Source organism: Neopelma chrysocephalum, unplaced genomic scaffold (genome assembly GCF_003984885.1).
Source record: "Neopelma chrysocephalum unplaced genomic scaffold, ASM398488v2 Primary Assembly neopelma1_187, whole genome shotgun sequence".
Taxonomy (NCBI): Eukaryota; Metazoa; Chordata; class Aves; order Passeriformes; family Pipridae; genus Neopelma; species Neopelma chrysocephalum.
Window position 1 is genome coordinate 128615 of NW_020897849.1, and position 11523 is coordinate 140137.

The following is an 11523-nucleotide window of genomic DNA, read 5'->3' on the forward strand; positions in this document are numbered from 1 at the left end:
GGGACATGGGTCAGTGGTGGCCTTGGCAGTGCTGGGGAAACATTTGGACTAGATAATCTTAAAATCTTTTCCATTTTCTAAACGATTCCATGGTTTTTCTCCCACCTGGGGACACCACAGCTACGAAAACCCCCCAAATCCTTAATTTCCAGCGGGAAACGCTTCCCGGAGGTTCCACCTCGAAACCCCTTCCCCGGCTTCCAGATATATTTTACCTTATAAAGTCTTCCTCCTCCTCCCTCTTGGGTCTCAGCTGCTTGGGCTGGGCCATGTTGCTCCAGTTGGGCAGGGATTTCAGGAGCCTGCTGATGTCGTCGTCCTTGGCCCAGGACGCGCTGATCACCAGCTTCTCATCCGACTGCACGATGGTCCTGGGGGGGAAAACAGCCCCAAAAATGTCACTGGGCTTCAGTTCAACTCATCAAAACCCCCTGTCACACGTCAATTAGGCAGCAAGGAAGGGATCCAAGGTGGAATTCTGCCAGGATGAGACAACACAGGTGGGCAGGATACAAAATTCTCTTAAACTCGGAATTCTTGGTGCACTTTGAGAGAGACCTTGAAGGGAAAAAGGGCCAGGTTGTCCCCAGCCTTGAAATCATGCAGCTTGTAATGTTTGACACAACTGCAGGAGGGGTCATCTGATGTCTCCAAGGCCTGTTTGTTCCCTGCAATCCCAGCTGAGCTCACCAGTGTTGGGACTCTCCAACGTGGAAAACCTGCCCAGGAACTCCTGGGTGGAATCCACACACCTGGGGACCAGGCCTGGAGCACTGGAGGGGAATGAAGCATCCAGGATCTTCTTTCCAGTCATCCAAAACATCAGACAATAGAGATTTCAGCTAAATCCTACGTGTGAAACCCCATGGGAGATCACAGCACATTCCAGTTAGGAAGGCTTTCCCTGTTTAATATTTTTGGCAGTGGAATTAACCTGAATTCCTGACCGGCAATCTGAGGAGGCAAATGGGATGCTGTGTTTGGAGGAGTCAATTATGGACTTTAAGAACCTTATTTCCAGCCCCCTGCTACGGGCAGGGACACCTTCCACAATCCCAAGTTGCTCCAAGCCCCCAACCTGACCTTGGACACTTCCAGGGATGGGGCAGCCACAGCTTCTTTGGACTTTTGAAAAGGAAAACAGCGGGGAAAAAAAGGCTTTGAGACAGGAGCCAACACTGATCCACCTGGAACAGAGCAGATCAATTCTTTCCCCACCCATCACTCCCTTCACCAAGAAAACAACCCCTGCTCAGGAACCACACAGGGCTGGTAACAATGAATTTGTCACATGCACTTACACATAAATTTTCCTTCTCTTCAAGCTCCACGTTCAATCTGTCACAGACAAAAGAGTGAATTTTGTTTCCAGCCACTCAAGACCTCGGTGGCAACATTTGCTCTTGGCCTTCTGCTCCTTTCAGGAATTTGGTGTTTTTCCACTTAGGGGAAAAAAAAGAAAAGGTCTATTTTTTGGTTTTTTTTTTCACCTCAGTGATAACAGAGCGGGGGGGAGAAAAGCTCTCCACCAGCATCTCTGACATCTGAGACGCAAAAAATCTGAATTTGATGATGTCTGGCCATTTCTCTGCCAAGGCAAGACAACTGTTCCATTGGATGTATCAGTGCTTTGTCCTCTCCACATTTAAATGACTGAAGGAATAGTTCCCTTCCCTTGGGAGGCTATTTCACAGTTGAACAAATCTAACTCTTGGATTAAAAAAACAAAACAACAAAACCCTCCTGATACTGTGCTTTATTGTGTTTTATTTGACTCAGTTCCATCCCACTGCTCCCTGAGATTATGGCTTCAGCTCTCACCACTCCCACTGTTTGCTCTCCTCAATTATTTACAGCCCTTTGGTTGTCCGTGACTCCAAGTCATTCTGGGGAGTCTCCTGATGGAGTTATAGGGAGGACAGAGCTCCCTCTCTGTGTTTTAGGATCCTCAAAATTCCTGTTGCTTTGTGGAGTCAGTGCTGAGGAAGGGCAGAGGGGAGGATGTTTGGCTGCTGCAACAAGTTGCAACCTCAGCTTGGACTCCTTGCTTTTCTAAGAGAGTTTTCCAAGGGTCTAATCCACGTGATTCCCACTTTTCTCACCTTTTGGTGACGTGGTTCTCATGGGTTGTCACAGAATCATGGAATGGTTTGTGGTGGAAAGGACATTAAAGCTCATCCAGTCCCACCCCCTGCCATGGGAAGGGACACCTTCCCCTATCCCAGGTCACTCCAAGCCCCGTCCAACCTGGCCCTGGACACTTCCAGGGATGGGGAATCCTCTCTGGAGCCCTCACAGCCAAATTCTCCATTGAAATCAATAGGGAGCTTCAAAGTAATCCAAGCTGGGACAATTAACATGTCCCTGGGAATTATATCTCCACGTGTATCCCTGGGAATTATAACCCTGGCTGCAACACCTCCTAGTTTTTATTGGCAGGTTGGTTTTCCTCCAACCCCCCCTCCCATTAAGGAGATGTTAAATAGGGTGGGACATCCCCAACCTCCATCAGACACCCAGCTTTCCCCACCAATTCCAGCCTCTTTTTCCCACACCTTTTCCTTCCAGCATCTTCCAGCCAGTTTTCGACCTCCAGAACTTCCATCCATGTCAGTCTTAAATCAGGTCCTGGAGTAAATTATCCCAAGGCGGGATGAGATGTTTTACTACAGCTCAAAATGCTTCCTTTCAAACCCTTCAAACCCCTTTCAAACCTCCTCCTCCTCCCAAACTCCTCAGTCATCATTCCTGCTGTTCCAATATGAGGAGTGCTGGATTGTCCTTGGCTGGATCCAGGGGCTCCATCACTCAGCAGGACAGAGGAGGGGGAAAATAAGATGGAAAAAACCCTCATGGCTCAAGCTTTTAATTGTGGGACAGACATATATTTTGGAATATCAGCTTGGGCCAGCTGTGTCCCCTTCCCAAAATCCTGCCTGCTGGTGAGGGGGAATGTTGGAGAGATGCTCGTGGTCAAAACACTGGTGTGTTACCAGTGCTTTTCCAGCTCCAAATACACATCCATGAGGAAAATTAACTCCATCCCAGCCAGATCCAATGTAGGGTCACCTGCTTAACCAGTGACATGGTCACCTCATTAATCCCCAGCTTGCTAGGTCAAGGAAAATGCCATAATTTGGAATGATTCCTTTCTCTTTCCATGGCTGAGGTGATGTTTCCGTGCTGATCTCTGCTCGTGCTGCTGAGAGTTAAAAATCCCAGGTACCTCCAGCCTGAGGGACACAAATCCTGCCCAAAAAGAGCCAAACCCACAATTTAAACTCCCAGAATTTAAAGCAAGAAGGGGAAGATGCCAATGAGAAGCAGCATTCCCCGGGGGAATCAAGAAACCCTGTCTGCCCACAGACCCCACGGTTTTGGATGAATTAATCTGCTCCTCGTTTCCTTATCAATTAAAAAAAAAGGGGTTTTAGATTTATTTTGCCTGGCTGGAAAGCAGGAAAGATTTCCAGTCAGGGTTTTTTTTTAATTATTTCCCCTGTTTTGAGAGATCCAAGCCCAGTTATTTCCCACTGCACAAATTTAGGCTGAGTCCAGCTTGGTGATCATGGAAAGAGCTGAGCACCTCCAGAGAGTTTAGTCACCTTTTAATAGGATGAACCACTTTTTGAGGGCATTCATCTCTTTTCAGAGACTAAAAAAAAAGGCTCGTTTGGGTGAGTGATGCCTTCACTCAGAGCCTTCAAACAGGCTGAAATATGTGCAAGATGATGGTTGCTCAAGGGAGAGAGGATGAAGATGAGGGTGGACACACAGGGTGGAGCCTAAAGCTGACAACGAAATAACTCAATATTGGCCAATTCCTGCAGAAAGACACGGGAAAAGATTAGTTTTAGCACTCAAGGTTGTCTGAAAAGAGTGTTGGAAAAGGTGAAGAAGCAACTGTGAACTGGTCAGGGTTCTCCCTGTCCCTGTGACACTCTGTATGGCCTTTTAGTGCCTCCCAAAGCCTCCTAAAACTGGTTTTATCCCACAAGGAGAGCCACTTCCACAGGAATCTGCTGAAGGGCGGGGGCTGGACAAGGCTGAAGAAAAGCACTGCCAGCACAGCAGGAGGTTCTGGGGCTCTATCTCCCATTTTAATTGACATTTTCATCCCCGAGCCCTCTTATGGATTAGCTGGAAAACATTTGTCAACAGTTTGTGTCACGTTGAAATTGGAATTTTGGCGAACGTGTAACTCGCAGGAGACACTTCACCTCCATTAAACATAAAACTTCTGGAATTCCTCACCCATTAAAACGTGAAATCCCGTGGTTGCTACTTAGATAAATGTCCAAGCCACTCATATCCAGCCCTGCTGGGTTTCCCTTTTTGTAATCCCTAAGGAATAGGAGCCAAATGGAACTCGGACATGGACAATCCCAGCTGTGCCTTTCCTGGTGTTGTTTCTTCCAGTCCTTCCTGAGCTTCTCCACAAAGAAAATCTCCCTTGGAGGAGCCTCTCCTTGGGCACATTTCACCCATTTTTGTCCATATTCCTCTTGAAGAAACATGTGGGGAAGGAACAAATGCCATGTGCAAATCCTACATGCCCTGGCTTCCCAAATTCCCACATCCCAGGAAGAGCTGCTCCCTTGCTCCGGGACATCAATTCCCAGCTCCAATAAATCAATTTATCCTGATTTTAAGCAGCTAAAAATAACCCTCCCTCCACCAAATTTTGAGATTTGCCCATCTCAGCTCCAAGGAAAAACCCTGGAGGCTGCCTGGAGCCGTAGGGATCCGAGATCCCTGCAGAGGGCACAACATCCCTGCGGATGGAACTGCCCAGGAAAACCTGGGAGCTCGCTCTGCTCCTCGGCATCATTTGAAATGGATATGGATTTCTATTTCTATTTTCACTCCCTCATTTGCCAGCAGCAAAAAACGAGAACATTTCCTGTTTCTCCTCCTCCTCCCGCTGTAATCAGGAGATCACCAAATTAGGCCTGGCCTAATTACTCCCTCAGCAGGTGCAAAAGCAAAAAATGGAACCAGAAAAAAAAAAAAAAAAAACCAGGAAGGAAGGAAGGACCTTGGAGTTCAAGCCAAACAAATCACATCTATTGTCTGGCTCCAGGCAGTGAAGTTTTCCTATAAAAAAAAAGGAACATTTTGGACAATGGCCCACGGGTAGGGAGCAATTCCTGTGAGAGCTCAGGCGAAGTTTATTATTAATAATAATAACGAGCTGCTCAGCAGATGAAGCTTTTCCTCAGTGAAACCAGGCAATGGGGAAGAATTCCTTGCTCAGGAAACACAAGGGGCTTTTTCAGCTTTCCCCTGCCACCAGCAAGCCCCAATTAGCCGTTAAGGGGATTATGGAGAGCAGCAATTACAGCCCACATTTAGTGGTTTTCAATGCCACTATTTATCCCTGCATGATCCTGGTGCTCCTCTCCAGGGATAGGGACATTTTACAGCTGGAATACTGGGATGGACAGAGAAGAAGGTATTTATTAATAGTGACACAGGAAAACTGTGATAAATCAAATACCCAAAGGGCTTCAAGGGAACAACCCCATGTCCAGCGGGATCACGCTGCCTTTGGCTCCCACACCGGGGCCGGGGAAGAAGTTAGAGATGGATCATCCCAAAAATGCTGATGAGCAAGGAGGGAGCATTTGATGGCCCCCCTGAGAGAGTAAATTTACAGAATTGTTTTGGGAGGGTTTCACAAAACCCAGTGTGTGTGGATTTATAGGGTTATTAATTCCTAGAATCAGAGAATCCTAGAAATGTTACAGTGGCAAAAAGTCCTCCAAGATCATGGAGTCCACTCACTCCCCCAGCACTGCCAAGGCCACCACTGATCCATGTCCCCAAGTGCCACATCCACATGGATTTTAAATCCCTCCAGGGATGGGGACTCCAACCCTGCCCTGGGCAGCCCCTTCCAATGCCTGATCTCCCTTTCCATGAGGAAATTTTCCCTGATTATCCAATCTAAACCTTCCCTGGTGTAACTCAGAACCATTTCTTCCCACGCTGAAGTTCCTACAGTGCCATGAGAGCTGAGTACCCAGATCTCAATTAATTCAAATTGAGCTGAATCCCTTGCAAATGCTCCAATGAAGAATCTGATTTGCTTCACAAGAAAGCAACAGCCACAAACATCTGTTTAGTTTAAAGATGGGACTTCATACTCTCAGTTTGCAACCTGAGGTGACCTTTTATCACAGAGGGTTGGAAAGGACCTTCAAGACCAGCCAGTTCCAACCCCGACACCTCCCATTATCCCAGGTTGCTCCAAGTCCTGTCCAGCCTGGCCTTGGACACTTCCAGGGATCCAGGGGCAGCCACAGCTTCTCTGGGCAATCTGTGCCAGGGCCTCCCCACCCTCAGTCCAGGATTTCTTCCCAATCTCTAATCTTCCTACTCTCTGTCAGTTTGAAGTCATTCCCTGTGTCCTGTCCCTCCACCCCTGGTCCCAAGTCCCTCTCCAGCTCTCCTGGAGCCCCTTTAGGCCCTGGAAGCTGATTAAGGCAAGAGCTGGACTAGTTTCCAAGCTCTATCACCACTGTCATCCACTCTCCAAGAGCCTAAACCACGGTGTGATGTGGATAAAGCCAAAACCCTCCACAGGATCATTATTTCAGCTTTTTCCCCCACCTGGAGAGAAACCTCCGTGACCATCCCAGCAGAGGCACTTCCAGAAGTGACTCCTGCCTTCTCAGGGCCAAATCCCAACCCCCCAGGAGCAGCATCTCCCCTATGAACTGCTCTCCAAGCCTTGGTACCTGTAGGCCAGGGTGCAGGTGTCCTTGTACTCCTGGAGCTTCACGCACACCATGTTGAGGAACTGATCCGAGTACGCGCTCAGGTCGTGCATCAGGTTCATCAGGTCCTGCACCGTCTTCTCCACGATCACCGTGCTCTGGGAGAGGGAACAGAAGCCAAGGGATTGACGCCTCAGAGCTTTCTGGGGTTTGTTTTTTAAGTTTTGTATGTTTTAGAAGTAGTTGTGTAGCGAATGTAGATTTTATTGTAGGTGTGTTATATCCCTTACCCTTAACACAGCAGTTACACATCCCCAACTCTGTTACCCCATCCCATATCAATCCCTCTAAATTCCCTCAGCATGTTTAGTCTTCTTGTCAAGGTAGAATTGTAGAAAAACACCCTAAGGCCTGGACCAGAAGACATCACACAGACACGGCGACCTTCAAGCCCAGAACTGTTGGATTCCAAAAACTGGATATGAGAAAAAGAAAAACTGTTTAAACAAAGCCTTGGGCTGACAGAGACTGGGGAAAAACCTCCATCTAGAGTCCAAACAAGGATCCATTGATGTCACAGGTTCGGAATGTCCTGCCCAAGCCTGGAGAAACCATGTCCTGATCTCACCAAACCTGTGCAGAAAACCTTTTGTGTTTTATCTCTCCCTTCGTGTTACCTGTTCCCCTCTGTAAAATCCCCAAAATAAAGCAGAGTTTTTCCCATGAGGTAATTCCTAAGACCCCAAGATGTGTTCACCTGGGCTTTCCCCTTATGTCACCCTTGTGAAACTCCCTGATTTTAATAACATGAATATGTGAACCCCCTGTTAAATATGTAAACCCTGAACCCTTTAAATACGAACTTGTGAGTCCAAATAAACTATTCCAGTTTTCTGCCTCCGCTGGGATCGTGTTCATTTATTGACCTCTGCACAGAACTTTGGAGGAACTCCAAGGACTGGACGTGTTGCAAAGAAGATGAAGATGAGGAAGAAGGGGTCCCAAAGACCCCAAACCCAATTCCTGAAGGGGCGTGTCAGGGGGCAGAAGAAGGGTTTGAATGTCAGGTCTGAAGGTTTGGATTTCTGAGCCAGTTGCTGAGGCTCAGCAAAGTTCACGAGGCCTTTCCTTCAGCAGAGGGAACCTCAAAGTGAAAAACTGTGATTTTTTAGAGGGACGAGGTGCACAGAGCTCGAATCGCTGCTCCACATCCCACAGATCCCAGAATCACTGAGGCTGGAAAAGACCTCCACAAGATCAGGGAATCCAAGTTTTGATCACCACCTTGTCAGCCAGAGCAGAGCACTGAGTGCCACTAAGACCCCGGACAGAAGGAGGTACCATATATCTGATAATGTCCAAGATTTAAACAGCTCCATAGGAATTCTGGGATTTCCCAGGCACCCCAAGGTGACTCATCCCAGTTTGTGTTTATAACGCCATGGGTTGTGTTTAATTTGGTTGCTACAAACAAGACAAGGGGAAGGTTTTCAAAGTCCCAGGTTGATATAAATTGAATTATTAATAGTCTTTATGATAAAGTGAAGGGTTATTCCTGATCCTCCTCCTCAGTCAGGGCTCAGCAAGGTGGGATTCAGGGAAGGTTTAGGCCCCGCCTAAGCTGCTCCTGATCCATCCTTGGCTCACAACTGCACTTGGAGGAAAAACCCCACTTCTCTTTGGTTCCTCTTATTAAGCAAATCACAGGAATTAACCCATCTTTCATCCCGTAATTAGCAATAATTTGGGATTATTTTGTCCCAGCCTGAAGCAGCTGCCGCTCAGATGCTCCTATTTACGAAGCTTCTCCTGTTATTAAATAATAAACAAATATTCAATAAATTTTTAATAAATATTCAATCCCACCCCGGGCTTGATGTGCACAGAGGAGAACAACCAACCCTAAAGGACTTGCCACCTGGAGATGTCCCCAGGAAATGGAGCCCAGAGCAGCGTGGAGGGGCTGTGGCAGCCACAGGGGCTGATTTCACACCCAGGGGCTCAGAGCATGGATCATTAACTCCGGGATTCCAACATCTCCCAAGCTCATTTCTTTCCCTGCCTGCTGTGCCCAGAGAGGGCAAAAGCAGCATTTTAAGAGTCTGCCCAAATCCCACTAAAATCGTGGAATCACGGAATGGTTTGGGTTGGAAGGGACTGCAAAGATCATCTCGTTCCAAGCAGGGACACCTTCCACTAGCCCAGGTTGCTCCAGCCCGGCCTTGGACACTTCCAGGGATCCAGAGGCAGCCACAGCTTCTCTGGGAAATCCATTCCAGCCCCTCCCCACCCTCCCAGCAGGAATTCCTTCCCAATATCCCATCCATCCCTGCCCTCTGGCACTGGGAAGCCATTCCCTGTGTCCTGTCCCTCCAGGCCTTGTCCCCAGTCCCTCTCCAGCTCTTCTGGAGCCCCTTTAGACTCTGCAAGGGGCTCTCAGCTCTCCCTGGAGCCTTCTCTTCTCCAGGTGAACATTCCCAGCTCTCCCAGCCTGGCTCCAGAGCAGAGGGGCTCCAACCCTGGGAGCAGCTCCGGGGCCTCCTCTGGACTCTCTCCAGCAGCTCCACGTCCTCCTGCTGTTGTTCCCAGGGCTGGAGGCAGCTCTGCAGGGGGGCCTCCCCTGAGGGGGCAGAGGGGGAGACTGATCTGGCTGGAGAGTAAAGTCAAGTCCATGAATAAATGAGAAATGTGTGGGTATGACACAGTAATTTGGGGAAATCAGATCCATCAGATCCACTGGACACAGTCAGGCCTTCCCTGCGTTTGGGCTGGTTGAGGAGCTCCTCCTCTTCAACCTTTAATCAGCACCAGGGGTTTCCCTTTGCACCCAGATGGCTCAAAGATGCCCCCACGGACACTGTTTGTGTCAGCAGAGGAAAAGGTGACTCTCCCACCTGCTGACCTGAGCCAGGAGAACATCTCCAAGTGCTCAAATGAAAATACCTGAAGTTGCTGCGTGGCCTCAATCCAAGTCTCCAATTGGGGACTGATCCTGAGGAGTTAAAGTTCACATTTATACACAGGGAATAAAAGGAAGATAGAAAAATCCCTCCTAGCTCGTATAAAACATGGAAGACAAAAGCAATTTCTCTCCTCTTTTGTGTGAACAATCAGATTTTTCCTTTTCCACTGGGATTTCACTGGTCAGGGGCGGGTGGGGTTTCCAGCAGATCTGTGATGTCAACTGATCTCTTGTCGCTTACCAGGAGAAGGATCTGTCCAGGATCTTCCAGGATCCTCAGGGGACTTCCAGGATCCTCAGGAAGATCCAGAAGGATCTTCCATGACCCTCAGGTGACAACAAACCTCTTGGGTTGGACGTGCAACCACACAAGGAGGAATCAAACCTGGTCTCGATCCAGCTCAGCTCAGTTTCTTTACAGAACTCAACATTTGAAAAAAAAACAACTTAAAGATGCACAATTTCATATAACAACTTAAAAATCTACAGCTTCATGTAACAACTTAAAAATCCACAATTTCACCTTAAAAGAGAAGGCATCGCTGGTTTCTACGTGGCTTCTCCCACTTATTTCTGCTCCCTGCAACATGAAAAGCCTGCCAATATCTGGATGTCACAATTAAACCTTTGGATTTCAAGATAAACCCTTGGCCACCAGGATGACTTAAAAAAAAACCAGGAGGGGTGGAAAAAGGGAAATTACCATATGAAAGGAGAAGCAGAGAGACACGTTCAGGGCTATTTTTCTGGGACATCTTAACCTCTTCCAAAGCAATCCTGACACATCTGCACCAGTGGAGAATCAGATTTTTCCTCTTCCACTGGGATTTCACTGGTTGGGGGTGGGTGGGATTTCCAGCAGATCTGTGATATCAACTGATCTCTTGTGGCTTATCAGGAGAAGGATCTGTCCTTCCAGGATCCTCAGGAGACAACAAACCTCTTGGGTTGGACATGCAACCACACAAGGAGGAATCAAACCTGGTCTCATCTCAGTTTCTTTTCGTAACTCAACATTTGAAAAAAAACACAAACTTAAAAATCCACAACTTCATGTAACAACTTAAAAATCTACGACTTCATGTAACACCTTAAAAATCCACAGCTTCACGTAACAACTTAAAAATCCACCACTTCACTTTAAAAGAGAAGGCATCGCTGGTTTCTACGTGGCTTCTCCCACTTATTTCTGCTCCCTGCAACATGAAAAGCCTGCCAATACCTGGATGTCACAATTAAACCTTTGGATTTCAGGGAAACACAAAGCCACCGGGATGATTAAAAAAAAAAAAACCGGGAGGGGCGGAAAAAGGGAAATTACCATATGAAAGGAGAAGCAGCCAGACACGTTAAGGGCTATTTTTCTGGGACATCTTAACCTCTTCCAAAGCAATCCTGACACATCTGCAGGAGCCTCTGGGGACCCCGTGTTGCCAGGACAGCTGGATTCGTTAGCAGGGCCCGGGGAATCCTCTGAAACTCGGCGCCGGAAAATGAAAGGCAGCGCTTGTGTTATCCCAGAGTTACAACCCAGTTGCCTCTGACCCATCTGGATTCATTAAGAGCAAATGGATGTGATCAAAGGATAATTTGGTGGCGAGACACTTCAATGGAGGCTGTAAAAAAAAATAAAAACCCACAGTAACAAGGAAGCTCAGCCACGGAACAACGTGGGTCCCCTCGCAGCTGACACAGGATAAGCAGACCTGGAGATGTTGTTTCAATAATTCCTTTGGGATCATTACCTTGTGCAAGTTTTCTGAAGGACTGAATTCCTTTACAGCAGGAGAGCGCTCCAGGTAAAACAGTCCAGCTGGAGGGGAGTTTGTAAAGATCCCT

At 47.7% G+C, this 11523-nt stretch overlaps 1 protein-coding gene across 1 annotated transcript in view; it reads right to left on the minus strand.

The window, feature by feature from the left end:
• The window catches only part of EXOC4 (exocyst complex component 4), a 274343-nt gene that overhangs the window by 49624 nt on the left and 213196 nt on the right, over positions 1–11523 (minus strand). The window contains exons 11-12 of the mRNA XM_027702468.1: positions 6744–6880; positions 216–371 (exon numbers count right to left, since the gene is read on the minus strand). Coding sequence (XP_027558269.1) covers positions 216–371; positions 6744–6880 — 293 coding nt within the window. The remainder of the gene's footprint in view (positions 1–215; positions 372–6743; positions 6881–11523) is intronic.